Source organism: Battus philenor, unplaced genomic scaffold, assembly GCF_028537555.1.
Source record: "Battus philenor isolate CCGP_79_NKW_IND1 unplaced genomic scaffold, ilBatPhil1.0.hap1 SCAF_29, whole genome shotgun sequence".
NCBI classification, from domain to species: domain Eukaryota; kingdom Metazoa; phylum Arthropoda; class Insecta; order Lepidoptera; family Papilionidae; genus Battus; species Battus philenor.
In genome coordinates this window covers 1,452,470-1,480,198 of record NW_027181692.1, presented here as the reverse complement: position 1 = coordinate 1,480,198, position 27,729 = coordinate 1,452,470, and the positions used below count along the sequence as shown (strand labels likewise).

At 37.4% G+C, this 27,729-nt stretch overlaps 1 protein-coding gene across 1 annotated transcript in view; it reads left to right on the top strand.

The window, feature by feature from the left end:
* The window catches only part of LOC137926359 (glutamate receptor ionotropic, kainate 2), a 30,398-nt gene extending 3,071 nt beyond the window's left edge, over positions 1 to 27,327 (top strand). Inside the window, exons 2-18 of the mRNA XM_068769962.1 lie at positions 917 to 1,048; positions 1,750 to 1,916; positions 4,131 to 4,184; positions 7,292 to 7,453; positions 8,324 to 8,467; positions 9,284 to 9,496; positions 10,905 to 11,108; positions 11,701 to 11,805; positions 12,865 to 13,001; positions 14,955 to 15,078; positions 15,722 to 15,919; positions 16,586 to 16,786; positions 18,408 to 18,591; positions 21,677 to 21,804; positions 22,525 to 22,632; positions 25,581 to 25,743; positions 27,220 to 27,327. Coding sequence (XP_068626063.1) covers positions 917 to 1,048; positions 1,750 to 1,916; positions 4,131 to 4,184; positions 7,292 to 7,453; positions 8,324 to 8,467; positions 9,284 to 9,496; positions 10,905 to 11,108; positions 11,701 to 11,805; positions 12,865 to 13,001; positions 14,955 to 15,078; positions 15,722 to 15,919; positions 16,586 to 16,786; positions 18,408 to 18,591; positions 21,677 to 21,804; positions 22,525 to 22,632; positions 25,581 to 25,631 — 2,312 coding nt within the window. The 3' untranslated portion in view covers positions 25,632 to 25,743; positions 27,220 to 27,327. The remainder of the gene's footprint in view (positions 1 to 916; positions 1,049 to 1,749; positions 1,917 to 4,130; positions 4,185 to 7,291; positions 7,454 to 8,323; positions 8,468 to 9,283; positions 9,497 to 10,904; positions 11,109 to 11,700; positions 11,806 to 12,864; positions 13,002 to 14,954; positions 15,079 to 15,721; positions 15,920 to 16,585; positions 16,787 to 18,407; positions 18,592 to 21,676; positions 21,805 to 22,524; positions 22,633 to 25,580; positions 25,744 to 27,219) is intronic.
* Positions 27,328 to 27,729: the final 402 nt, after the last annotated feature.

Genomic DNA, 27,729 nt, shown 5'->3' with positions numbered 1-27,729 from the left:
TGACTTGAAAATTTTTACACGTTTTTCTCAGGAAAGTATCTACTGTGTAAATCGGGGGATAGGTGTAAAATATATGAGAAAAATGAAACTAGCTTTTATTTTTCTCATATATTTTACACTATAATATTTTTTTAACAATTGTTTAGTGATATTATTAAATATATAACACATATAAGTTGATTTAGAGATATTACATGAAATTATCAATGGTAGTGGTGGATTTGCGATCATAGGTCGCAGATTCGATTTCCGGGAGATAATCTTATATAATTCACTCTTTATGCATTAATTATATGGTATTGTCACTGCTTAATACTTTCTAGAAGATGGGCAGCAGTATCTTCTGCGTACCGCAATACCACACTGCGATCAACTCGCCTGCCAAATTCCTTTTTTTATGAGGCCTCCGCTATTGGGACCTCTCCTTCCACCCCTATTTTGTTGGGTACAGGGTTTTTTTATTTCTTAACTATTTTTTCACATGATTTTTTTTTATTTTCGTCCTCGTCTTCCATAGTTCACAATATCTTTTTTTCTTCCTTCTATCATTCTATAATTCCATCTTCCTTTCTAAATCATTCCATTCCTTTCATCCATCCTCAAACACTTCAGTTGTATATTCTATTGCAGTATCCCAGATTTATTTAGTTTATTTATTTTTCTCGTGTACATCAATTTGTTTCACAGATTTTTACACAGTGTATATCTTTGGTTGTGACATATGTTTTGCATTGGAGGCTTTCGGGCTGAAAAGGCGACATGTATGAGTACTGTTAATACATCCTTAAGGCTCTTTTAAGATAATTTCACGGGGTATATATTTATTCTTCAGTGTTGTCATATTTTAATTTAACTACATTTTTAAAAATAAACCAGAATAATCTAGTAATTTCAGAATGATGTTTTGATGTTTCAGCGGTGAATAAATCTGACTTCTTCACCATAAATCTCTATCCATCACGGGAGCTGATGGATAAGGCTTTCGCAGAGCTGACTGCATATCTCAACTGGACAAGAATGGGTATCATTTATGAGGATTACGGATATGGTATATGGTTTTTGTTTTTATTATATAAATACAGTAATACTCCGCTTTACTCCCGCGAGGGATACGTTCCAAAAAACATCGCGTTAACTGAAATTCGCGTATAACGAGGTTTATGATTAAACATAGTCAAAAATTATTACAAAAAAATACAAATCATTTTAATCAATCACTTTAATTCTAGGAACACTTTATGCAATACATACTCTTATTTTTTACCGAAAATATATCTATTGTCTTTTTGGTAACGTTTTGTTTACGTTCTTGTATAATACGTTCATAACACCCAACACTGTTTTTAATTGTTTGACAGATGGTCAAGACACCATAGAGAAGTTGATGACTACATTATATTTATACGCACTCTTTCGCGTAATTCGAGGCATTTGAGCGCGAAATTTGCAATTCGCGTTATAGTGAAACTGCGTATAACGGGGTCGCGTAAAACGGGGTATTACTGTAAATATATTTATCTGTTTTTTTTTTTTTAATTTATTTTCACGTAAATAATATATAAATGCAAAATCGATTTTCGGTAGGAGGTATTCATATATTAGTTGAGAAATATGTGAGATATATTAACACCTTTAAAGCCTTAAAACCAATAACCAATCACCCTGTACATTACATTATTTAAGTAAAATAAAATCCAAGCAGTTGAACTTACTGAGTTTCTTGTAGAACTCACCGTAATATGATTCCAGGCGAAATAAACATACTCAACTTGGCCGGCGACGGGCGTGATATGTACGCTGTCCGTTGCGCCGATTCCAAGGACTATAGAAGGGGACTACAGCAACTGAAGCAGCAACAGATAACGCATATCATAGTCGACACGGATCCGAGGCATTTAAGACAGTTTTCGAGAGCGGTAAGTTTTTTTTAATTTTTTTTGTAATTGTTTGACAATGATGTCTGTAAACGTCACCAGAAACGATGTTATATACAGGATGATTAGTTACATGTGTGAAAGCTCTGGAGGAAAAGTACTGTTTATACGGGAGATGGACAAATTTACTTAAAGTAAATATTACTTTATTTTTTACAAGAAACAACTCGAACAAACATGAAATCTAAACTTATAATTTCAACAGGATAAGATTACATTACAGAGATGTTATCCTTATCGTTCGATGCCGTAAAAGTGCTGGGTGTTATTTTTTCTGATTTTATGCGTTTCGAAAATCTGTGAATGCAGTTCTGTGTTTTTTTTTTAAATAAAGGAATGTTCCCTTTACAGTACGTTCCCGCTAGGTGGCGTTAAAAATTCCACCCTGTATACCTCATTAATCAGCAAATAGCTTGAAAGTCACACCTTTCTTATCACCCTGTATAAAGTGATCACTGTGAATATTTTGATATTATTTTTTTTATTTAAATGCGACAGACCAATTTTATCAGTACAAAATCTGCAGGAATAGTAAACGGTAATTGTTTTTAATATGTAATAATAGGAATTTTAAAAAACGCGTATTTTCCAACTATATCATCAATATATATATATATATATATATATATATATATATATATATATATATCGTAGTCGGGATGCAGGGATTGAATTTTAAAGTCTTTTGTGGGGCACAAATATTTCTTTTAAAAAAATAATTCCTAATCTAAACTGCGCACGCTCTTTCGTTCAACCGTCGTCCCTCTCACTTCATTTTTCACCCCTCTCGCTTGCACCATCCAACGTTCCTATTCACGCATGCTATTACGTTCCTTTCCACACACAAATATATATAAATATATATAAAATTACATGAGTTATTTTTTTTTCTATTTAAATGCGAAAACCCAAGTGGCAATAAGTCTGCAGGGAGAAGATAGTCTTCTACTTCTTCTTTTCAGCTGATGGCTGTTGTGTTGTGTTCTCTTGTGGCAATCATGAGTCGGTAGCACGGCGTGGGTAGACCTCCCCACTACGTAGACAACGTAGTTAGGTATCTAATTGATTCAGGCGTTATTTTGCGGAAATCCATTCTAAGTATGAAAAGGACCAATATTTAGCCACTTCCGCACATGCAGTGGTAGTCGTGCAACAAAGTGCACCGCCCGCCAGCCCGCTGATAAATGCGTATGCGGCAAACAATGCGAATTACATAACTACCACCGTTAAATCATTCAACAAGTGTTTCACCACTCTACGGGGCATCCTCAGGAGTATGTTATACCGATTAGTGCCAAACACAGAGTTCTGTGTGGGTGATGCACTTTATTGCACGACCACTGCTGCATGGTAACGTAGTTGGGGTCGCGGGAAGTCCCTGGATGTGGACAGCGCTAGACCGGTCATAGGAGGGACCCTTTGGGGGAGGCCTGAATTTTGCAGTCGACCTTGATATCTTAGGAGCAGGATCTTGTACGTAACACATCGGTTTGTGAGGAGTTACCGGAGTTAGTGGAAGAGTCTCTGGTGCTACCTTTGTGTTACAAGGTACCAAGACCACTTCATATTATTACTGTCTCCGGGTCCACTTTAAGAAGATAATGGAATGCATATCATTTCCATATCTCGTCTTTCTTGCATTTATTCACTACCAGAGACCTTGTCCTTCCACCTAATGGGAGCCTCCCCCCCCCCCCCCGTCTACATAAAAGCTATGGCGTGCATATCGCGCGCCACTCAAACACGCGTTGCCGAGCAACGAGCTCTTACCCAAGTGTCCGCGCAGTCGATCGCATCGCGGCGGCGGCGGCAGTGAAACGGATAAATGACAGATGGCGCCACAGTAGACGCAACAAAAGTTTGCATCGCGCTGTTGAGAGTCTCCGCGCTCATTATAAGTGCTAGCGGAGGTGCGGTCAACAGATCAACAAGAAGCAAATGAAGATCAAGAAGCAATCGACGAACAAGAAACAACCGACGAACAAGAGGCTACCGAAGAACAAGAGGCTACAGTACTACGACCACTCCTACAAAGCCTTCTTTATAAAATCCATACGAAGAGTTATACATATATATATATATATATATATATATATATATATATATATATATATATATATATATATATATATATATGCCAATGTTTTTAAGATTTATATATAAAAAAAGTCTAATGTAATATTTCTTTACTTTCAGATTCTGCAGCTTCAGATGAACAATGACAGATATCATTACATTTTCACGTCGTTTGTAAGTACAAGCCTGTAATATTAACAATTCATAAATTTTGAAATATAAATGAAGGAAAAATAAAATACGATGTACCATGGGTTCACCGTGCAGGTGTCGTGGATCTCTTTGCAGGGAGAGGGGCCGTAACTCCTTCACCGACCTGACTCCTGACTCCTCTCCTAGTGATTAACCCTTTCCACTCCAATGTCGAGTGTCACTCGACACTGATTTTGTTCCACAAGCTCCACTGTCGAGTGATACTCGACATGGTGTAATACTTCTTTTCGCAGAAAATTTTAAAACAGCAAAGACTTTTGTTACTAAAATGTTTGAATCACGAATGAATGAAACATATTCTAGAATCGCATGATACTATAATTCAATTAAATTTTATCGATGCTACATAACAGCCTTGGAGTGGAAAGGGTTAAGACTGTTCTATTATTAAAATTAAAAATAGTAACAAGTCCATAATTTTCGTGGTCTAACTTTTATTGTAAACTTTCACTTTTCTTAAAATGAGTGCCGGTTGGGGAAAAAGATTGAAGAGGCGACCATCGCCTCCGTCACGAAGAAGGAAGAGATTCCTTTCTTAACCCTTAATAGCCTAGAGTTTCAATTTTGATACCAATCTTTTATACCGAATGTTCACATTACTATTAGTTTTTTTTTATAGGTTGGCTGTACGAATTTTACTGTTGTATAATATTCTTTCCAACAAAATTAAAAAAATCTATTTTTCCCTTCATCTAGACCCTCAAGCAAACACAGTAATATAAAAAAAATCACTTTCGTAAATCAGGTTATTAAGGGTTAACTTCCGCAAGTTGGCGGCAAAAACTGTGATAAATAAAAATAAATAAGTAAAACAGGCAAGAAAAAAATGTGAACTGGAATTAATTATATCAGGAAAAGTTAAAATGTAAGAAACAAAGATATGGTTATCTTGATAAACTAAAAAGCTGTGATATATGTAAAGTGAAAAATTTAATATAGACAGTAAAATCAATGTTCCCACATAAATAGGGGTGAAACTAGTGCCCAAAAACGGGGACCTCTTCCTTCTCAAAATGTATATATTTTACGATTCTATTTATTAGTTAATATCAAAACAACTTAGAGATGACTTACAACTGGCAGGCCCTCAAACAAAGGTCGCTTTAATGATCACTCTTGCGCTTACGCATGTATTGGTCGTCACTTGAAAACAGGCTGTTGTTCGTAGGTTGTGTCTGAAAGTAAAATGTCTGTGTTAAGTGAACAATTTTAAATACAATAACCGATAGCGCGAGGCAATTGACTACCAGCGCCATCTATCGGTTCAGTCCGACGTTTAGTTCTTTGTTGGAAAATTATTATTGTTATAACTTTAAGAGTTTTTTTTATTTAAAACCAAACCTTTGATGTAGCGTAATAGAAAAAAAAAACATTTACAATACCAGCTATAATTCGTTGAGATTTTAGAGTATTATTTTTTTAAATCTATTAATATCTGTGGCGAATACAATAAGGCCCGGGGTGTGCAATATACAGGCTGCTTGTATTTTAAACATAAGTAAGAAAAAGACCAATGTTACACTGATTAGTGCCAAACACAGAGTCACTAATCGATGTAACATAACTCCTGAAGATGCCCCGTGGAGGGGTGAAACACTTGTTGAGTGGTTTGGCGGTGGCGGTTGTGTGATTCGCATTGTTTGCCGCATACGCATTTATTAGCGGGCTGGCGGGCGGTGCACTTTGTTGCACGACTACCACTGCATGTGCGGAAGTGGCTAAATATTGGACCTTTTCTTACTTAGGATGGACTTCCGCGAGGTAACGCCTGATTCCATTAAATATTTTAAACATGTTTATGTGGCCCGCTTAGTATTTCGAAAATTGAATTTATTTTATCAATTTTCTTAAATATATATATATATATATATATATATATATATATAATTATTATTATTAATAAAATTTATTATAATAGTGCATACAAAACAATTTGTTTGTAACGAGTTACTCACACAAAGAGCCTGTGCAATTTTTTTCTAATGTTTATTATTTATTTTTGTAGATTAATAAGTACTTTAGATGCGGCCCGTTAAACAATTTTAAAACTAAAATTGTCTCGTCGAATAAAAAGGTTGTTCACCCCTGGTATAAAACATGAAGATATAATAATGGCTTACTATTTAAAGACTACGCTTTTAAGTACAAAATTTGTGAGTTTTCGTACCACGTTGGCTGATTCAGTGTAGGATTGGAACATATCATCATAGGTGAATGAAGATGATGTGTTTCCAACCTTATCACTGTCATTTTTATAATGGCATTCGTTATTGGGGATGTCTCGTAGTCTCCTATATGATTTTGAGACAAGGCATTTACATTTTTTTTAAATAATTTTTTTTTATATACTTTTTATTTCTTTACTCTTCTTTTATTATACACCAATACCTCGCTTTGCGTCGTTTCGTTTTGCGTTTTATTCGAAGTTGCGTCGCTGCTTAATTAGTGCTAATTTTCACTGTGAGTCGTTAGATTTTCGAGGTTGCATTGTTTTGGGTTCGAGTCTTTTATTTTTTTTTCGAAATTTTCTTTGTTTTCCAAAAGATGTCAACACTTTTGTTTCTTATTCCGCCATGCCATCAAAACCGGGGGATTCCCTTTCTAACTAAAAATCAACGATTACGTATTGTGTTGTAATGTAGTGTGTTGTGCTTTTTTTAAAAGGGAATAGTAAATTTATATAATTTTTAACGTGTTGTTTCTGGTTACAAAAAGGTAAATATTTTTCCAATTTATTTATTGGCAGAGTTATATTATTTTTGTTTTTTAAATGTGTACTTTGTTCAATTTTCTTTTTAAAAAGTAGTATTTTCGTAACCCTGGAACCTATCTACGTTCTTTACATGGTTTGCTATAGAAAATCTTAATTCACATTGCGGCGTTTCAATTTGTGTCGTATTTTTTTTGGAACGTAACCACGACCAAAGTGAGGTATTGGTGTATATGATCTAACTTACCTCTTCTTTCATTCTATATTTCTCTAGCATACCTCTAAGTTCCATTATCGCACCTGATCCTGACAAATTTCTAATCTTCCCCTGAAACTCATTTGAAACTTGTGTTTTCAGGATATGGAACTCTTCGACCTTGAGGATTTCTACTACAACCGTGTGAACATGAGCGGCTGGCGGCTGGTGGATCGAGATTCGGACAAGGTGAAGGAGGCCCTGCAAGTGATGGAGAAGTTCCACCCGATCGGTGCTAACATCCTCACTGGTGGTCATATAAAGGCAAATATTATTTTGGACTAAATCATTTTTACTAAGATTTCAATTAAATTTTACACCAACATTTAAATGTAATAAAAGTATGAAAAAAAAATCAGAAAGGTTATCAGGAATATCTAATAGATTGAGGCGTTATCTTGCGGAAGTCCATTCTAAGTAAGAAAGGGACTAATATATAGCTACTTCCGCTATGCAGAAGTACGACTACTGCTGCATAGCGGAAGTAGCTATATGCTAGTCCCTTTCGTAATCAGGAATGAAAGATTTTGTGAAGAATGCGAGGAAAGAGAGAAAGAGTGTGTGAAAAGAAAGGAGCAAGAATTAAAAAATAAAATCTGACCAATTATTTATATCCGAAATGTAACATCACTGCCCCCATGGTAGGGAAATTAAAAAAAAAAACTACTAAAAAGAGGTCAATAATCGAATCGAACTAGCCTGGGCAGAGGAGTTAAGGAACATCTTGTTCAATATACCTCCCTGCTTAAATACGAAGGTCTACAACCAATGTGTTCGACGACTTACCGCACTGAAAGTAACTCCTGGCCTCACTAGACTTACTGGACTTTTATGGGGGGTTACTCTACTAGACTGATTCATTGATGAATATATCTATACACCAATATAAGTAAGGTAGTCCAGCAGATTGGTTATTGGTAGTGGGTACTCCAACTGATGTCAGGGTTTTTAAGGTCTCCAGAATCTTAGAGTCCACAGATCCGCTTACGCAACAAAGGAGTCCACCTCAAAAATGGACATACGACCTGGTTAAATCTGGAATAAGCTTGATGAAGACAAGTGGACGCCATTCGACTTCTGTTAAAGTCTGGTAGCATGGAAACCAAGTTAATTTACTATTAACCATGTCCTCAGACGGAACCAGCTCTCCTATATGACGCAGTTCAAGTTTTAGCACTGGCACTATCGTCTACGAAGGAAGTCCACACTGCGAACATGTCCTGCGAGACTGAAACCGCCTGGACACATGGGAAGACACTCCGGGATAATATTAACAAGGTAAGCCAGACGACTATGTGCTGGTAGATACAGCGTGATGTGGTCAGTTACGATGGGATTCCTAGGTAACCTCAAGGTCATCCAGAGGGCAATGGAGAGGAAAATGGTCAGAGTTTTGTTGCAAGATCGAATCAGAAATAAGAAGATCCACAGAAGAACCAAGATCTCATATATAGCTCGAAGAATTCCTCGTCTGAGTAGCAGTAGGCAAGACCGGTCATAGTGGCGATCTTTGGGTTAGACTTATGCCTTGCAGTGGGCGTCCATGGGCTAGCCGGACGACAGGTATATCGTAACAATATGAAAGAGAATTTTTCTCTTTTTGTGTCCACGATTCTCCAACTCTTTGCGGCGCAGACACGTAGTCGGTTGAAAATATGGTGGTGAAAAAGAAAGAGTAGATGTTTGAACTCATTAGAGCACCAGTGTCAATATTCTCCAGAAGCTACAGATATGTTGATGATGAAGGGTTTTGTTGTCCAGGGTGGAGTTGTAAGTCTGATTCTTGATCCAGACGTCGTCACGCGTTACACTGGACATGTCTTACAAAAGCCAAGTAGTCGCTTCTGAATCCAGTTGTACTCTAACATAGATGTGGGGAAGATATAGAGGGTTCCAGAGTTTTGTCATTCAACGATTTGAATCTCCAAGATTGCTTTGCCAAGAGATTATGTTACATCCAGATTCATGATCAGAATTTATTTTGCAACCTCATCTCTTGTTAATTTATTGGACTAACCACCATAAACAAAACTGCATATATTAAGTGCTTAAGTTACTCTGATATTATTTGTCAATAGAAGATTACCATTTCAGATCCAAGCACACGGTTTGACCGGACCAATTGAGTTCTCCCACGGCGCCAGAACTAAATTCAGGCTCCAGCTGATGCGACTGGCAGGCGGGGAAGGTGGTGGCGCGGTGCTGGCGGGCAGCTGGACTCCTACCCAGGGTCTGGAGCTCACCGACCCGGCCGCGTACAGGCGGGATCCACCTCCAAATGTCACCCTCACTGTCGTCACCGTTGAGGTAAGTTAATCATATTCCGTACGAACAGCGCCTCTTTGAGGTAAATGACACTGTAACAGTTCAATGCTTCACAGTTTTTAAAACGTACACATTTATAAGAGTAATATATTACTTATATATATAAGTTATTTATTACTCTTATAATATATATATATATACATACATACATACATACACACACACACACACGTATATATATATATATATATATATAAATAATTTACTATCAATTAATGTATGAAGGGTACATCATATCTAAAAATAAAGAAAAAGCGCATATACATATTTGCATATTAGAAAAGAAAAAAGTACGATGGGCGGTCTTATCACACGAGACAATCTCTTAAAGATTACCATAGTATCGTCTACATGTAGACAAAACATACATACATATGTATATGTAGCATATATACTTATAATAAATATGGTATAATACATAATAATAAATAAAAGAATCAAACTGAATTGGATCGCATTTGCTTTAGGAAGAAAAAGAAATGAATTAACAGATAATTATTCATAGGTCTAGTAAATATTAATTTACCATTTTCTTAAAAATATGCAGTGTGTTAGCACGTTTTATATTCAGCGGTAAATCATTCCACAATCGAATGGCATGTGTGGTGAAAGATTTGACCATGAGCGAAGTAGAATGCGCCGCCATTTTTAATTTCAAATTCTCTAATGAGCTCAAAGATCTCTCATGCGTTTGTTTATTTTTCCCTACAGACTTTGTACTGCCGGATATTCTTTTAAGCTTTTTGCTATCTACTGACCAAATAATCAATCATCAGGGTCACGAAAACACTACTTTTTAAAAAGAAAATCGAACAAAGTAAACATAAAAAAAAAAAACAAAAATAATATAACTCTGCCAATAAATAAATTGGAATAATATTTATCCTTTTTGTAACCAGAAAGAACACGTAAAAATTTATATAAATTTATTATTATTTTTTTTAAAAAAAGCACAACACTACATTACAACACACTACGTAATTAAAACTGAACTTTAAAATTAGCAAAACAAAGAGAAAATAAAACTGTATGAAAATAGCGTTTATTTTTAGTTTAAAAAAAGAAAATTTCAAAAAAAAAATTTAAGGCTCGAACCCAAAACAACGCAACCTCGAAAATCTAACGACGCACAGTGAAAATAAGTACTTATTTTCACTGTGCGTCGTTAGATTTTCGTTCTAGATTTTCGACTTCTAATTAAGCAGCGACGCGACTTAGAAAAAAAAAACGCAAAACGAAACGACGTAAAGCGAGGTATTGGTGTACTATGAAAAATTAATATAACATATTTCAGAGATATCAAGTAATACAGGTTGATTGAAAATAAGTGCCAAATCTATTTTTCTGCTTAAATGTATTTGGATAATTCATTTGAGAACACCTCTTCTAGGAGAAACCGTATGTCATGGTAAAAGAAGGATGGAACCTCCAAGGTAACGCCCGCTTCGAGGGATTCTGCATAGATCTCTTGGCCCGTGTAGCTGCACGAGCTGGTTTCCACTACACACTGCGCCTGGTTCCTGACAACATGTACGGCGCCTGGGATCCTGATACCGGACAATGGAATGGAATCGTCAAGGAGCTGATGGATAGGGTGAGAATCTGACTTCTTGAGCTGAACTCATTCAGAAACTTCCCATGACTTCACGCCTCATGGTCGCCAGTCTGGGACCCTTGGTTTCATAATCTGTCAGTTGTTCCCTGCCACTGCTGACAAGCATTGAGTTCAAATTGAATAACTATTTTTATGACTCGTTTTTGAAATATAAAGTCGCAGGTCAACTGGTGACCGTTGGAACCGAATGGTTATTGAATGGTGACCATCAGCCAGTAGATGAGGCGTGGGAAGGCACGGCCACGTTCCACTCAGTGGACCAACGACATACTACAACGATAGAACCGGTCGACGTGTCGATTTTTGATGAAAAAAAAAAGGCGTATATATTAGGGGGACCGGAAAGTAATATCATCTCTGTCGATATATTTTATAGAAAAACCAATTGATTTGTTATCGTTCCGGCATTTTGTATAGACGGCAAAGTTGTTGATAACGAAGGTGAATGTATTGATTAGAAATAAAAACTTTGTTTAAATTTAACTTAAGAAAGCGACATTACTTACCGGTCGCCCTAATATATAACAGAAGACGGTATATATATGTACTATATGTTGTTATTTAATTTCAGAAAGCCGACATAGCTGTAGCGTCTATGACTATAAACTACGCACGTGAAGCGGTCATAGATTTCACTAAACCCTTCATGAATCTTGGTATTGGAATTCTGTTCAAGGTAATAATACAAATCTATAACTATGGCAAAATCAAGCCAATCGGATTTTTCAAAAATCAAGGTCTTTTATTGGGCGGAAATCTTATATAAACATACTTACATATATAGTAAAGCAAAAGCCTTCCCCAAAGATAAATATAAGTGGATATACCACATTTGCCACGCTTGGTAAACGGATTGACAATCGCAATATGGTATTATAAGTAGAGGGCGCTGCTGTTCATAGTCAGGAAACTAAGAATTATATAAGATAGTATCCCGGGAATCGAATCCAGTCTCTATCCTCTACCGCTGCTCACAACCACTATGCTTAGTGTAATCAAATTTGAAAGTAATATCCCTGAGTAAAGATCAGTTAAGAATGGAGTTTTTAGCCCATGTCTCCCAATGGGGTTGTGGAAGCGTTGATTTCGCGAAGGGGATAGATGAGAGCTAAAAGTGTAAATATTAAAACGTAATAGTTCTTACACTTTATTGTACATACTACATACAAATATAAAAGTATATGTATACCCACAATTGTTATATATACGTTATCGCTCGAATTCGACTTGACGTTGATTTATGGGACATATGGGTAAACAGTGTTATGTATATGACGGCGGGTCGGTGACGCCATCTAGTACAATAGGATGGAACGTTCCTTCCGAAAGTGGACGAGAGTGGAACAGTCCAGAAGTTCCTACTCTAGTCAAACGCCAGAATCACCGTGCAGCCATGTTGATTTTGACATTTCAAGATTCACAGGCGTGTAACAGTCGGTGATGACGGATCGCTTGCGTCCTAACGAAATCTGATTTAATCCGCGTTGATTTGCATTGTTTCGTGTAGTTCATTATCGCAATTTAACTAAAGCCTCTTCAGTGTGAAAGCTAAGGTTTTATTTCGGAGTTAACGTTAAACCACGTCATGATAAACCTAACTGTGGATTCAGGACGGATCTTAAAATATAAAATCGGATTTTAAAATATAAAAGCTAATGATATATATTTAAAGAAACGTAGTAATTTCATTAAAAAGGTTTTATATATGTTTGAACTTATTCTACTTCTTTTTCAGGTACCAACATCTCAGCCAACGAGACTGTTCAGCTTCCTGAATCCTCTGGCAATAGAGATTTGGCTTTACGTTCTGGCTGCATATATCCTCGTCTCTTTCACCCTGTTCGTCATGGCTAGGTTTTCTCCTTATGAATGGTAAGATTAATGACTCCTTTATCTATATTAATAACTAAAACCCAAGATAAAATAAATAATTTAAAATCATTATCATCAATTCAGGTAATTACCGTTCACTGTTCGAAATAGATCTAGATTTTCTAATAGATCCGGCTTAAATCGGCTTGCCCAACCGTGGTCTTCACGCTGAAACCTAAAAGCCATAGAGGTAGTCTGTTCTGGACGCAACGCCCTACCCATTGCCAATCCACTGGACATTGTAGATTCCTTTATTCGTGTACGGATCTCCTAATTCTTGATTTGACCAGAAAGAAAAGTTCTGAGCATAGATCTGACCGGCTGTTCTGAATTAAAAATACCCAGGAAGCATTTTGAAATCGAAACAGAGAGAAAGAGATTGGCAAAATCGTCTCTAAATAAGCAGCGACGAACATCTTCACGCATTTCTTAGATGTTGCAGTGAAATAATCAAGGGGACTAGATATTTATATATCTAGTCAGAACATAAGTCAAAAGAATATAATATTGTAACAGAGTATACAAAAAAAAATCAAAAGAAAAAATGTATAATGTAATAATAAGTGATATACAAAGTAGATCAAAAATTACAATAACGAACTGTGAAGTTGTGGAGCAGAGTGAGGTGATGAATGAAAAGAATGTAAAATGTACGAAAGAATGAATGGAAGATGGACGAAAGAATGGATCGAAGGTACACGAAAAGAGCGAAAGGAAATGTGATTCATGGAAGAGGAGAATTAAACAAAGAAGTAGAAGAAATAACTGAAAAACAATAATAAATTAATTGATTTATTTACAAGTTTTGTTAAATAATAAAAAATATTTTATATATATGCTGGAATATTTTAATCAACCAAAGAGCAATGGAGAGGGCTATGCTCGATGTTTTGCTGCGAGATCGAATAAGAAATAAGGTTATCGCAACTAGATCACAGATATAGCTTGAAGATCTGCTCGTTTAAAGTGGTGATGGCGGTTGGGGTCAAAAACGAAATGTTCTCTTCACTAGATGGAATGACGATATAGTTGAAGGCCACGAGAAGTCGTTACATGCAGGCACCACAGGACCAGTTACCGTGATGATCTTTGGAGAAAGCCAATGCCTTGCAGTAGGCGTTCATTGACTGAAAAAAAGAGTACATGAGCGTAATAAAATGACTTACACAGCTGTATATATAATATTTATACAGAAAAATCCAGTTCTATTTTACAGCTTGATAAGATATTGTCAGGAACAAAACAAAGATGGATAAAACATTGTAAAGTTATTAAAATAGATTCATTGATATTAAAAAAAAATTGTAAAATAAATTAGTGATAAAATTGATGTACACGAGAAAATAATTAAACCAATTAAAACTGTGATACTGTAATAGAAATGGATAACTGAAGTGTTTGAGGATGTACGAAAGGAATGGGAATTATTGAGAAAGGAAGATGGAATTGTAGAATGATAGTAGGAGGTGAAAGAGATATTGTGTACTATGGAAGATGAGAATGAAAATAAAAATTCAAGTGAAAAAAATATTAAGGAATACAAAACCCTGTTCCCAATTAAATAGGGGGTGGAAGGAGAGGTCCCCAATAGCGGGGGCCATAAAAATAATGACTTACACAGCTGTATATATAATATTTATACAGAAAAATCCAGACATATTTTACAGCTCGATAAGAGATTGTTTCTTAAATGTGTGTAGTGTTCAAACACCGTATTGCTTGCCAGTACGGCCGCAATACTTTTATGTCATATCATTCAAATCGTTCGAATTCAAATATCGAACGACGGTTTGAATTCGGACTTGTGATATTGCTGCCGTTGTGTTAGGTTCGTGTAAATTGTAAATATTCTTTATATATATAAAAACATCTTCTTTGATCACTCTTGGCAATCATCTTCCTCGTTCTTCCATATCTCTTTCAGCGCTAAATGGGTATATGTTTAATATTCAGGTCTTCGAGTACACATGTCTGCGGTCATGAAACCAAGCAGCTTACGAACCAGTTCAACGTCTGCAATTCCTTCTGGTTCATCACCGGGACCTTCCTGCGTCAAGGTTCCGGTCTTAATCCCATGGTGAGATACCCCTGATATAAATTCACTTATGGATTTATTTATCCTTGTAGGATTTTAGTATTTTTGTGGCTGCCGGATTTGGGGAATATACCGACAATATTGTTTGGGGAAAAATGTAGACATGTCTAGACAGCCCCGTAACAGTTGCCTTATATGTTATTACCTTGCACAATACAGTTTGTGTTACCATGCCGAAATTAACCGACTGTCTCTTTCCAAAGGTCGATGTGCAATATTTATCGTCAGGTACTGTATATAGCTATTTATATACCCTTGGAAATAGTTCAGATGACATATTTTATGACCAAGGAATGGTAGACCTCATAGGTCGTGGTGTAGATTTCTGTGATAAAATCTAATATAAATGACACTTTGTGCATTAATTATAATGGGTCACCACAGCTCACAAACAAGTTTCCAGAGGATGAACAGCAGCGTCCTCTGCGTACAATAATACCACACTGCGATCACCAACCCGCCGGTGAAGCGTGGCGATTTTATTTTATATCTTCTTTTTATGACGATTTTATAGTCGGCACTTTTGTATGAAAAGTATAGCTATTATTGAAAACCGCTTCAAACATATTTCTAACAAAGCAAATATTACATTGAGATTGAGTAAATAAAAAAATTCATTCACCAGGCGACATCTACACGTATAGTCGGCGGCATCTGGTGGTTCTTCACTCTGATCATCTTGTCTTCGTACACCGCGAACCTGGCAGCGTTCCTAACCGTGGAGAGGACTGTCCTCCCCATCCAGAGTGCAGCGGACCTCGCTGCACAGAACCACGTCCAATACGGCACTCTTAACGGTGGTTCCACCATGACCTTCTTTAGGGTAAATTGCTTATATATTTTTATTTTTATTTACAGCATAATTTTCTCTAGGATGTCCACTGTTTGACATAATCACTGCTATATATTTCCAATAGAACCCGTTAGAAGTTGCTTGCGTTCAGCGACTCTTTGACAGTTTACAAAGGTCTTAAGAAATTAAAGGTCTTCAGGTGAATTGAAGAATTACGTTGCGCTTGACTCCAGCTGCCTTTACTTGAACACCATGTAACTGCTGGAACTAGGCAAATTGCTAGGCTATATCTATAAATAAAGAATTACAATTCTGTGGAATTCCCCATTTCGATGCGCCGCTTACGATGACATAATATTGCTGCCATAATACCGATGAAAATATAGAATTATTTTTCTGTGGAATTCCCCATTTCGTTAAGCTGCTCACGATGACGTAATGTTGCTGCCATAATATTGGTGTAAATAAAAAAATATATTTCAATGAAATTCCCCATTTTAATGCGCCGCTAAAGATGAAGTAATGTTGCTGCCATAATACCGATGTAAATATAGAATTATTTTTCTGTGGGATTCCCCATTTCGATAAGCTGCTCACGATAACGTAATGTTGCCCCGAATTCACTCAACTTTTTTATGATCACATTAAACATTTTTTTAATCTTAATCACCTTGAAAATTTTATTCTTATTTCTAGGATTCTAATATAGATATCTACCAGAAAATGTGGCAACACATGTCCACTACTTCACCACCGGCGCTTGTATCATCATACGAGGAAGGTGTGAGAAGGGTGCTGGCGGGGAACTACGCATTCCTGATGGAGTCAACAATGCTGGACCATAGGGTCCAGAGGGATTGCAATCTCACTCAGATAGGTGGACTCTTAGATTCTAAGGTCAGATTTTATTTTATTTTAAGGAATAAATATATCGATGATGTCCATATGAAAAATATATAATAGGAAGCATTTGTAAAATAGGGGTTAAAATAACATCGGCGATGTTTCAAACCCTATATGTGATATATTTGTTATTTTCGATGTATAATTGCATCGAGTAGAGAGGCAAAATATATCCCTGACAAGAAAAGAGTGATTTATATATTTTTCTTATCTTTAAGTCATTTAGCTCATATTACAATAATCAAATTGAAGTTTCTTGCCAGCCGCAATTAAATACGCATTTAAAACATGCAATACAATGTTTTTTCTTTACGAAATTCATATTTATTGAAATTTAAATAATAAATTTAAACAAAAGTAAAAAATATGTGTATTAAAGTTAGATATATGCACACGTATATGACAGCACTCCTAACAATACTTAAGACGCCGGTTAGTTAATTACGATCGGTGTTTGTATTTCGCTAATGTTGTGGTGCAATAATAATAATTATTATTCACGCCAGTAATTTGTTTCGATTTCCCAGCAGCTGACGTGGGTTATATAAATTTAAATATTTAAATAATTCGACTGTCAATCGAAGACAAAAATAATTGTTCAAAGAGCCGCATGTGGCTTGGGCCGTAGATTGGCAACCCCTGGTATATGCAAATGCAAGAGCTTTTTGCATTATTAGAAAGCAAGAAAAAATTAAATTCGGTAAAGTTGATCTCATTTCGTAGTTTTTTTTTGTATAGCAAAATAAATAAATAAAAAATGTACGCAAAATTAATTTAGATACAAAAACAGCAATGCGCAAATTAGACAAGAAGCTATATCAATTTCCTAGACTTTACTATGCCAAATAAGCTGTCTGCAAAACGATATGAATATCCGTCGTGCCTTCCAAGAAACTGAACAACGTGAGGGACATCGGATGGTTTCAGCATCAGTTCAGGGTCAGGCTGCGAGGTGTCGTTGCTCACCAGAGCACCAGCTCAGATTCACAGAGTTCTTTTTTTATTTTTAAAATAGCCTCCGCTATTTGGGCCTCTCGTACCCCTACCTTTGGGAAGGAGTATCATTATTTCATTTATTTTTTTTAATTACTTTTATTTGCGCGCTCTTCTTGCATTCTTATAATCTTTCGTACTTTATCATTCTTTCCACATTTCTTCTGCCTTTATCTTTCATTCGATATCATTCATTCCTCACCTCATTCCTCAGTGTTACAATTCTTTATTCTATTTTAAACATTTTGTTCTATATACACTTCATTTTTATTTCGCTTTATTTGCTATTTTATTGTTTAAATTTATTTTTATTTTGAACTTTCATTTATACTGATTGCTTTTTCTGCAATTTTCTTGCAAAGTTAGAGGAATATTGGTCTAACTCACAGAGTTCTCAAAACGACTCTTAGACAAGTTAAACAATAGAATAAGATATATATACATATATATATATATATATTCTTTTATAGCTTTTTTTAAAAAGATGTCTCGGCTTTATGAAACTTGATTAGGTAATTATCTTATTATTTATTTTTAATTATATAGTCATGATAATTATAATAAAAATTTACTTAAGACATATTGCCGTCTAACTATAAGGTTCTTGTTTCTATCTTTTCAGGGTTATGGAATAGCGACGTGGAAAGGCAGCCCGTGGAGGGACAGGATATCCCTCGCGATCCTCGACCTCCAGGAGAAGGGCGTGATCCAGATCCTGTACGACAAGTGGTGGAAGAACACCGGCGATGTCTGCAACCGCGATGGAAAGGACAGCAAGGCCAACCCCCTTGGTGTGCAGAACATTGGTCAGTAGCAGCTTGATGTTAGACTAGCATAGATATATATTTACATCTCGCTCTTGTGTTGTTTATTTTTACGTAGCGTAGATAAGCAAATGCTTTTTTGACAATGACATTTCATTTTCGAATAAAAAAGTAAGTTTTTTTTAAAACTGTCAAGTTGAACTGGCAATAGGAAGGTTAAAATAGCACGGCGCGAGGGAAGACCGCGTGGCGATCCCTGACCGGGAGATACCGCGGTCCCCCGTATAGCGCAGAGGGCGACCATCGGGGGGGGGGGGTAGTGGGTAGGAATCCCACATACCTCTGTCCTCCTAACTCCTAACCTCCTAACCTCCCCCCAGAGGCAGGCAATAGGAAGGTTACATAGATGGCTTTAAGACTGTGAATTGGAGATAAAAGACCTGTAACCATAGCGTTGGAAATGGACAAGATGACTTTGTACAAAAATACGCCTGATGCAACCTGTTTCTATGGAGCCTGTATTCATAGGCTCTGGAACCTAACCTTGGATGCTATTGCCTGGTCAGCATCAATCACGCAAAAGCGTTACCTCTAGAACTATCAGAAGATATTCCAGCAATTCATGTAGATACATATATTTATAATATTTATAGTATGAATTTACACGGTTTTTTATAGTTATGTTTGGTGTTCCTGTGTCTATAGCTCGCACAGTTAATGCTATTTGAAATTTTACAATGTAAACAAATCCTTACTTTGCGCTATTGTTGTTTTGCTTCATCGCCATCATTATTTCAGTTGCTCACAAGGGAAAGGATCCTCCCAAAGATCATAATGAACTTTCCACAACCTTGATCCTGTCTGATCTGCCTCGTTTTTAATCTCCAACTGGACGATTAAAACCCATTGTGCAGTCAGGGGCGGCTCTAGCTCGTGTAGCCCTCGTGTGCAATAAAACCCTGTCGCCCCTAGACCTGCCCCCCCTCTCGGCTATAACTATTAATTTAAGTAAGAAAAGGACTAATATTTAGCGATAAAAGAGATCTAAGGCACCCTGGTACCATATACCCGCAGAATCTGCAAATACCATGGGCAGCAGTGAGAGTCCAGTCCAAAAGTAAGAAAAGGACCAATATTTAGCCACTTCCGCACATGCAGGGGCAGTCATGCAACAAAGTGCACCGCCCGCCAGCCCGCTGATAAATGCGTACGCGGCAAACAATGCGAATTAGACAACTGCCACCGTTAAACCTCTTAACACGTGTTTCACCCCTCCACGGGGCATCTTCAGGAGTTATGTTACACCGATTACAGTCTCTGTGTTTGGCACTAATAAATATAATCTTTTGTTGCATGACTACCACTACATGTGCGGAAGTGGCTAAATATTGGTCATTTTCTTATTTAGGATGAACTTCCACAAGGTAATGCCTGATTCCATTAAATAACTATTAACTTTGCCTTCGTAACAAGAAAGTTTTTTCATATTCCAACAAGCTATTTTATAAGTAGGTATAGCTTACAGTATGGTATTAGTTACGGCCTTTCTTATGACGGCAGAATAATACTCATTGTTTCTATGCCTGTAGCATATCTCTGTTGCGAAATTAAGCGGCGAACCGCGATAGTTCATGTTTCGTCTTGTGTTTTAAGTTTTGTCGACAGCGAAGTAGCAGCGGTGTGTATCGAATTTATGTTTCGCCGTGAAATAAGATTTATTTCGAGTTGAAATAAAATGTTCGAAAAAGAAGCCGCCCATAGGGAGCTCGCGTTTGATAACTGCCGCCACCGCGCTGGCTGGCCGCTTCTGTCATATCATTGTTGTGATGGACCGAGATGATGCTCTTAGCTGTCTCAGGGAGCGTCGTGGCGCCCGTGTACATTGCACACACTGCACTATAAGTAAAGCCGCCCCTGTGTGAAATAATAGCAAATTTCAAAACGCTTTCGCTTATTTGTCAATCTATTAGTATGCGCATGCGTAAAATCTCAAGACGCGCTGTGATTGGTCGATTCGTAAGCGGGAGCGTTCGATTTCAGTCTAGTCAAAACCGCGTCACACGCCTCTCAAAATGGCGGACGGCACAAAATGACATATGTATGGCGGACAGTCCCACTATGTCGGACTGTCCTGTCCGCGGCGGCAACATGTGCGTCCTAGCGCCAGCAGCCCGGATCCCCGGTCGCTCGGCGCTCGCGTCTCTCTGCACTCTCTATACTCTAATAAACTCTCTCTCCGACGCGCCTACCTTTGTATAGTGGTTGTGTGAACAATAAATTTTCTCAATAGCATCCGCTTATCTCATTTCACCACCACATATGTGTTGATTGTGAATTTGTATTAAATCTTTTAGTGCTTTGATTGAATAATGAATTCTGAAATAATGTTTAATACGTATATTTGAGTGTTGAGTGTTATTATTACCTTTTTATCTAAGCGTTTTAATCTTTTTACTTCAACTCTTTAAGTGTTGTCCCAATTCACGATCTATTAATTGATTTATTAAACGGTTTTATTTAGTTCGATCCGTACGGAATTTGTTTATTTGGGTCAAAACTAGAAATTGAATTAAGCACCTTCCAGTTGTTGATCTGAAATTTGGTACACAAATTTAATTTAGATGACAATACAATATAATAAAATCAATAACATTATAAATGTAAGATGGCCGCCGATATAAAATGGCGGATTACATATTTTTCCTCAACCCCCTCAATATGGGTATCAAATGAAAGGGCTACACTAGTAAAACACGATGATTATGTCAAAATTTTAAATTGAAGATGGACGCCATTCCAATATGGCGGACTAGGTACATATTTTTCCACAACCACCACAATATGGGTATCAAATGAAAGGGCTACACTAGTAAAACACGATGATTATGTCAACATTTAAAATTTAAGATGGACGCCGTTCCAATATGGCGGACTAGGTACATATTTTTCCACAACCACAACAATATGGGTATCAAATGAAAGGGCTACACTAGTAAAACACGATGATTATGTCAAAATTTAAAATTCAAGATGGACGCCTTTCCAATATGGCGGACTGGGTACATATTTTTCCACAACCACCACAATATGGTGGTTAGGTTATGTACAGTGGTGAATTATGATTCAGGTGGTGTTTTCGTGACGTTATTATGCGGGCTGGCTTTGGCGATTGTGGTCGCGATATTGGAATTCTGCTGGAACACTAAGAAGAATGCGTCACACGGTCGCCAATCGCTCTGCAGCGAGATGGGACAAGTAAGTTGTTTGGTGCTTTAGCACTCAATATTTAGACTAGGGTCCATGTATCTTTTGATGTTTTTAATACTACTACTACTACTACTCCGCTAGCTCAGTGACCCAAAGTGGGTCTTGGCCTCCGAAGCGAGAGACTTCCACTTTCCTCTATCTTGCGCCATCGTCTGCCATTGGTTGACATTCAATTCGCGCAAGTCTGCCTCAACGCGATCGATCCAGCGATACCTGGGTCTACCCACTGGTCTTCGATCCCTCGGTTTTTCCAGGTACGCTACCTTCACGCTCCGATCCGATCCCATTCGCTCCAAGTGACCAAGCCAGCAGATTCGTTGAGTTTTATATTCGCCGATGATATTTGGCTGTGCTACTTAAGTCTCAATTTCGGCATTCTTTCGGAGCCTCCAAGATCCGTCTTGATTTCTCGCTGGTCTCAAGATCTTCCGCATGATCATGCGGATGTTTTTAATGCGTGTTTATTTTTAATAAGAGTTTTGAATTTTATCATTGAATATCCAATAATGTTTAGCAGTTTTATTAAAAAAGTCTGATTCAGTTCTTTACAGATTAGAATTTTTTTCACAAATTAGTCGGGTGTTGCTAATAATTATTAAAACCAGTCATTGTAAAATAAACTTTATATCTTGTAATTTAGAATTTAATTTATAACCAGTTAGCTATGGAGAGATCGGTTGGACAAATGATGATGTGAATATATTTCAGGAACTAAGAACCGCAATGAGGGGTGGTTCATCACGAACGGTGCTGAGACCTGGATGCTCTAGATGTTCACCGGCGACCCATGTGCCACCAGCTCCGTCCAGATACGAGGTATTTCTTTTACACATAAAATCGATAACGGTTAGGTAAATATTTTTTTATAATTTTTTTTGCAATACTGGAAAATAAGAAAAGGACCAATATATAGCTAACAAACACAGTCAAACATAGCGTCCCTACACTACGCTGTACAGTTACACTAATCGGTGTAACATAACTCCTGAAGATGCCCCGTGGAGGGGTGAAACACGAGTTGAGTGATTAACGGTGGCAGTTGTGTAATTCTCATTGTTTGCTGCATGCGCATTTATCAGCGGGCTGGCGGGCGGTGCACTTTATTGCACGACGTCCTTTTCTTACTTAGGATGGACTTTCCCAAAATAACGCCTGACTCCATTAAATACTGGAAAATATTCATAATTATATTACTGTAATAGAAGAATAATTAAAAAAAACAGTGTCCCTGTTACGGACGGCTAGAGTCGAGCTGAGCAGGCATACATGAAGCCCCCACCTTCGTGTTTCGCATCCTGAGCACCTGTGCATAAAGTTGATACACGGAACCCAACCCTTCGACCTCGAGAATTCCGTCAAAATGACCAGATGACGATATCTCCCACCAGCAGACTAATCACATCCAAGTCCACGTACGGTATCAAAGCACCTCCCGTCTCCCAGGAATGTCACCTGATCGGCTTCTTCCGCTTCCTTGTTGAAAGTTTCATAACTCGCTTCGAAACCTCCCCCTTCCCTTTCTCCGCCTCCGGTTTCATCGGCCTAGTCTAGGCCTATCTATCTAAGAGCCAAGGTCATCACTCATCACTTCCGCTATCATATCTTCGACGGTTCACTCTGGGCAGCCGAAATCTTCGAAGCCGAGGCACCTTATCCCACCACCAGTACTTGCCAAATACAGACCTCGAGGATGTCTCTATTCTAGCTGCTAAACTTCACAAAGCCTCCGGTCAAGAAAGAAAAGAAGATGATGATTTGAATGAATTTATTTAAGTTCCCCTCATCATCTTAAGGATAGAATACACACTGCACATCGAGCCTTTAGAACATACATGACGCAAACACTCATGATACCGGCGCCTGCGTTCAAGAGGGGGCGGTTAGGAGGGACTCGTGTCACTCCTGACCGCGGAGTAGTCCACACTTAGCAAACCTACACTACACTACACTCACAACATGATATACCTACACGGGTATAGGTCCCTCTTCGATGTAACTGGGATATGATCGCCCAGAGTACATTTTCTAGCTCTCGGACCTTCTATTTCCGCGGACTCAAAACCGATGAAGCTGCACTAAGGCAAAAAGTAATTAGCAATAACTTCAAACTGAAACAATGCTTTATTGATGCGATTTTTTAAATGTATTAGCTCCCGGGTTCCGGATCTTCGCGCCATGAGTCCAAAAAAGTTGTCAAAGCGACGAAAACATTCTGCTCTCTCATATACGATACCTTGTAATCATAGAGTTAGTTTATGTATAAATTATTTTTAGTTTTTAGCGTTGGCAGCTGTTTTGGTCACCGATATATCGTTGCGTGTTTAAAGAAAGACGTTTGAGAGTGATTTAATTTCGAAAAATGACTTCTATTTATATGTGAGAATGAGGGCGCTCATCGCAAGTCCCTCTCGCACACTTTAAAAAGGTAGTGCCGCATAAAACGCGTGTTCGCGGGAAGTCGATCCTCAGTAGCTTTTGAACGGCGTATGCGCGCGGAGGTGTCACAAGTTCGTATTTAAATCAGTATTTATATTCAGTATTAATACAGGTAGGAATTGAGTCTAGTTCGAGTTCTAGTTCTGCTGTTTTTTTTTTTCTTTGATAATACTGGTAAACTTTACGTTTACTGGTTTTATTTATTTCTATTTTGATTCTTGCTCACGTCCCGAGCATTGGTCTTCCGGATCACTTCTCTGCACAACCTTAGAATGAAGGTGGTCTCCTCCTTCCATCTCCCACTCTCCATTTCAACCTCGAGATCAAGGTGGAGCCTTTCAAACATAACGATAAGGTACACCATGGTCCGGTCCTCCTCCGGGTCACAGATGTACGAGGGATGCTCCTTCAGCTTAAACCTGTGCAGGTATACAGGATCCCCTGTGCCCCATGAACATCTGGTCCAGCTGGACTTTTCAGAGTACGAAATAGGCTTATAAGGCGTCCGAGAAGAATTTCCTCATGGTGGATGCTGTCGTTTCTTTCTTATACCTCCTTTTTCCGTACTGTGAATTTCTTTCAACAGCAAACCCCTCGCGTCACGTTACAGTCCACTAAATATCAAAGTTAAACCGTCTATTACACATCGACCTTTGGAAAGAGACAATCGGCTTATTTCGGCTTCGTAGAGCGTTATCTCTGTCGCACGATATACAACGACTGGCAAAACGTCACACAGGTAGTGTGAGACAGAGATAATGCTCTACGAAGCTGAAATTAGCCGATTGTCTCTTTTCAAAGAAAGAAAGAAAGCCGGGTACTGTATATTCGTACAGCTTTTCATTTTAATATTTGTGACAGTGTTAGGGTTTCCACAATATTGTTTTTTACTGTAAATGAATGTCAAATAACTGATCTGACTGATGAACATCAATAGGCGATTCTTGAAAGCCGGTATAAAGGCCTGGGTGTTTTAACTGTCCTTCAGGAATACTTACCAATAGATCCATGCCACTTTGTTTTCTTCTATGCCACTCTATGCCATGTTTTATTTAATGGAATCAGGCGTCACCTCGCGGAAGTCCATCCTAAGTAAGAAAAGGACCAATATTTATCCACTTCCGCACATGCAGTGGTAGTCGTGCAATGAAACGCACCGCCCGCCAGCCCGCTGATAAATGTGCATGCGGCAAACAATGCGAATTACACAACTGCCACGGTTAAATCACTCAACACGTGTTTCACCCCTCCACGGGGCATCTTCAGGAGCTATGTTACACCGTATTAGTGCCAAACACAGAGATGTTTTATTCTGTCTGTTTGTTCAGATGCCGGACGCTTCCAGCACGGTCGAGCTGAAGGAGTTGAGGTGGTCTTAGCGCGGGGCGCGACGCGGGCCCGCCTCGGCGCCCGCGTCACCCGCCGCCCGTGTACCGCTGCACCACCATCACCATCACCACCATCCCACGCTGCGTCGCTCGCAGCACTACAGTAAGTTCTTTATACCCACAATTTATAACAGGAATAAATATTACATTCATAGCTAAGGTTTGACAGCTGTCACTTGACAAGTTGACGGAATCTCACGATAATTGGATTTTATTATAAATTATATTTATATATGTATATGTAGATTTTTAAATATATATGTTATGATATATTTATATATAACTAGCTGATCCCGCAAACGTTGTTTTGCAAAAAAAATATTTTTAATTTTCAATTTAAAAATAAAGGTTGATTGTAGAGGGGTTATAATTTAGGGTTGTATGTATTTTTGTATGTTGTCATAAAAAAATAAAAACAAAAAATTTCGTCAAAAAAAAATGTTAAGGGTGAACAACCCTTATCACTTAGGGGTATGAAAAAGATATAGATAGTAGCCGATTCTCAGACCTACTAAATACGCATATAAAATTTGGTAAAAATCGGTCGAGCCGTTTCAGAGGAGTTCAAGTTCGAACACCGTGACACGAGAATTTTATATATTAGATTATATAACGCAGAAATCATTAGTATATTTATATAAGGTGTTTTATGTAATTTTCTTTATTATCAATTTGATTTCACATTTTATGTAATTTTTCGTATTTTATGATATTAACTTGTTTCACCTGCCTTTTTTTTCCTCTGCACCGCTTAAAGGTTAACTGGCAGAGAATGCCGTCGTCATTAATTTCGCTGCTGTACAAAAATGTGTAAAAGGTTTTTAAATAAATTAAAAAAATATGAATAAATAGAAAAGGTTGATTGAAGGCTCGGATTAGGTTTTTATTTAAGGCGTGTCACTGAATGAAGTCTTACAACCGGTCTTCTAGGAAATATATGGCGAAACCTTATGTCCAGTGGTGGAAGAAATACGGTTGAAATTATGTCAATAATGATTAAAAATAACCTAAAAATAATTTATTGAAATTACACGAAAGAAAAGCCTGGTTTGTTTCATATATATGTATATAAATATATATGTGTAGCGAAATAATCACAGTTGTCAAAAGTCTTTCGCTTATCTGTCAATCCATCAATCTACGCATGCGCAAAAACTTAGGACCCGCGGCGTATGATTTGTAGGCGGTTGTCAAAACTGCGTCTCACGCTGAAAAATATTATGAAATATAATAATGGCGAACGGCGTCAAGTGACATATGTGTTGTTGTTTGTGAATTTGTATAAATTCTTTAGTGCTGTGGTGGAATATTGAATTAAAGACTATCTTATATTAATTTTGAATCAATGTTTAATATGTACAAATGAGTGGTGAAAGTTTATGTAAAAATTATTTCATTCGCATGACATATAATTTCTTACGGTTTGTGTCTGAAGTTGATAAAACTGTTTGTATCTTTCATCCAAGCGTTTAAATTTTTGTGTTCCATCTCGTTAGGTATTGTCTATAACATTGCCTGCCTAACCTGTTAAACTCCACCCACACACATATATATATATATACTGTCATTATTTTTTCAGATTCAGCAGGAACCCTTAGACGTACCACGTCATATATTCTCAAAGAGCCGAGAGAACAGAAGAAACATGTACAGATAATCGCATAAAGTGCGCCTTTGTATCTAGTCAAGAAAAAAAAATTGTGACATTTCTATAATTTGTGAAACTTGTGACAGTTGACATTCATTGCCGCCAATTTCGACGTCAATGTCTTATTTATTTTACGATTTTTGTTTCAATTCTGTTTTATATTTTATTACTACTTGGTACGTGGATTGGACGATGTTAAACTTAAATGTAAAGGCTGCGATAAATGTAATATGCATCTTTGAATACTAAAATGTTTTTGATAAAAATATATTTAAATGTAAAAATTCTTTAATAGCGTTAGAAATCAAATTGTACAAATATATGCTCACGAATCTTAAATATTTAATGGTAAATCTAACCTCCGAAGCTGTATTTGTCTATAATTCTCATTTTGACGTTTACTTTTTTTTTAGAACGGTAAAGGAATGCACATCATTCAGC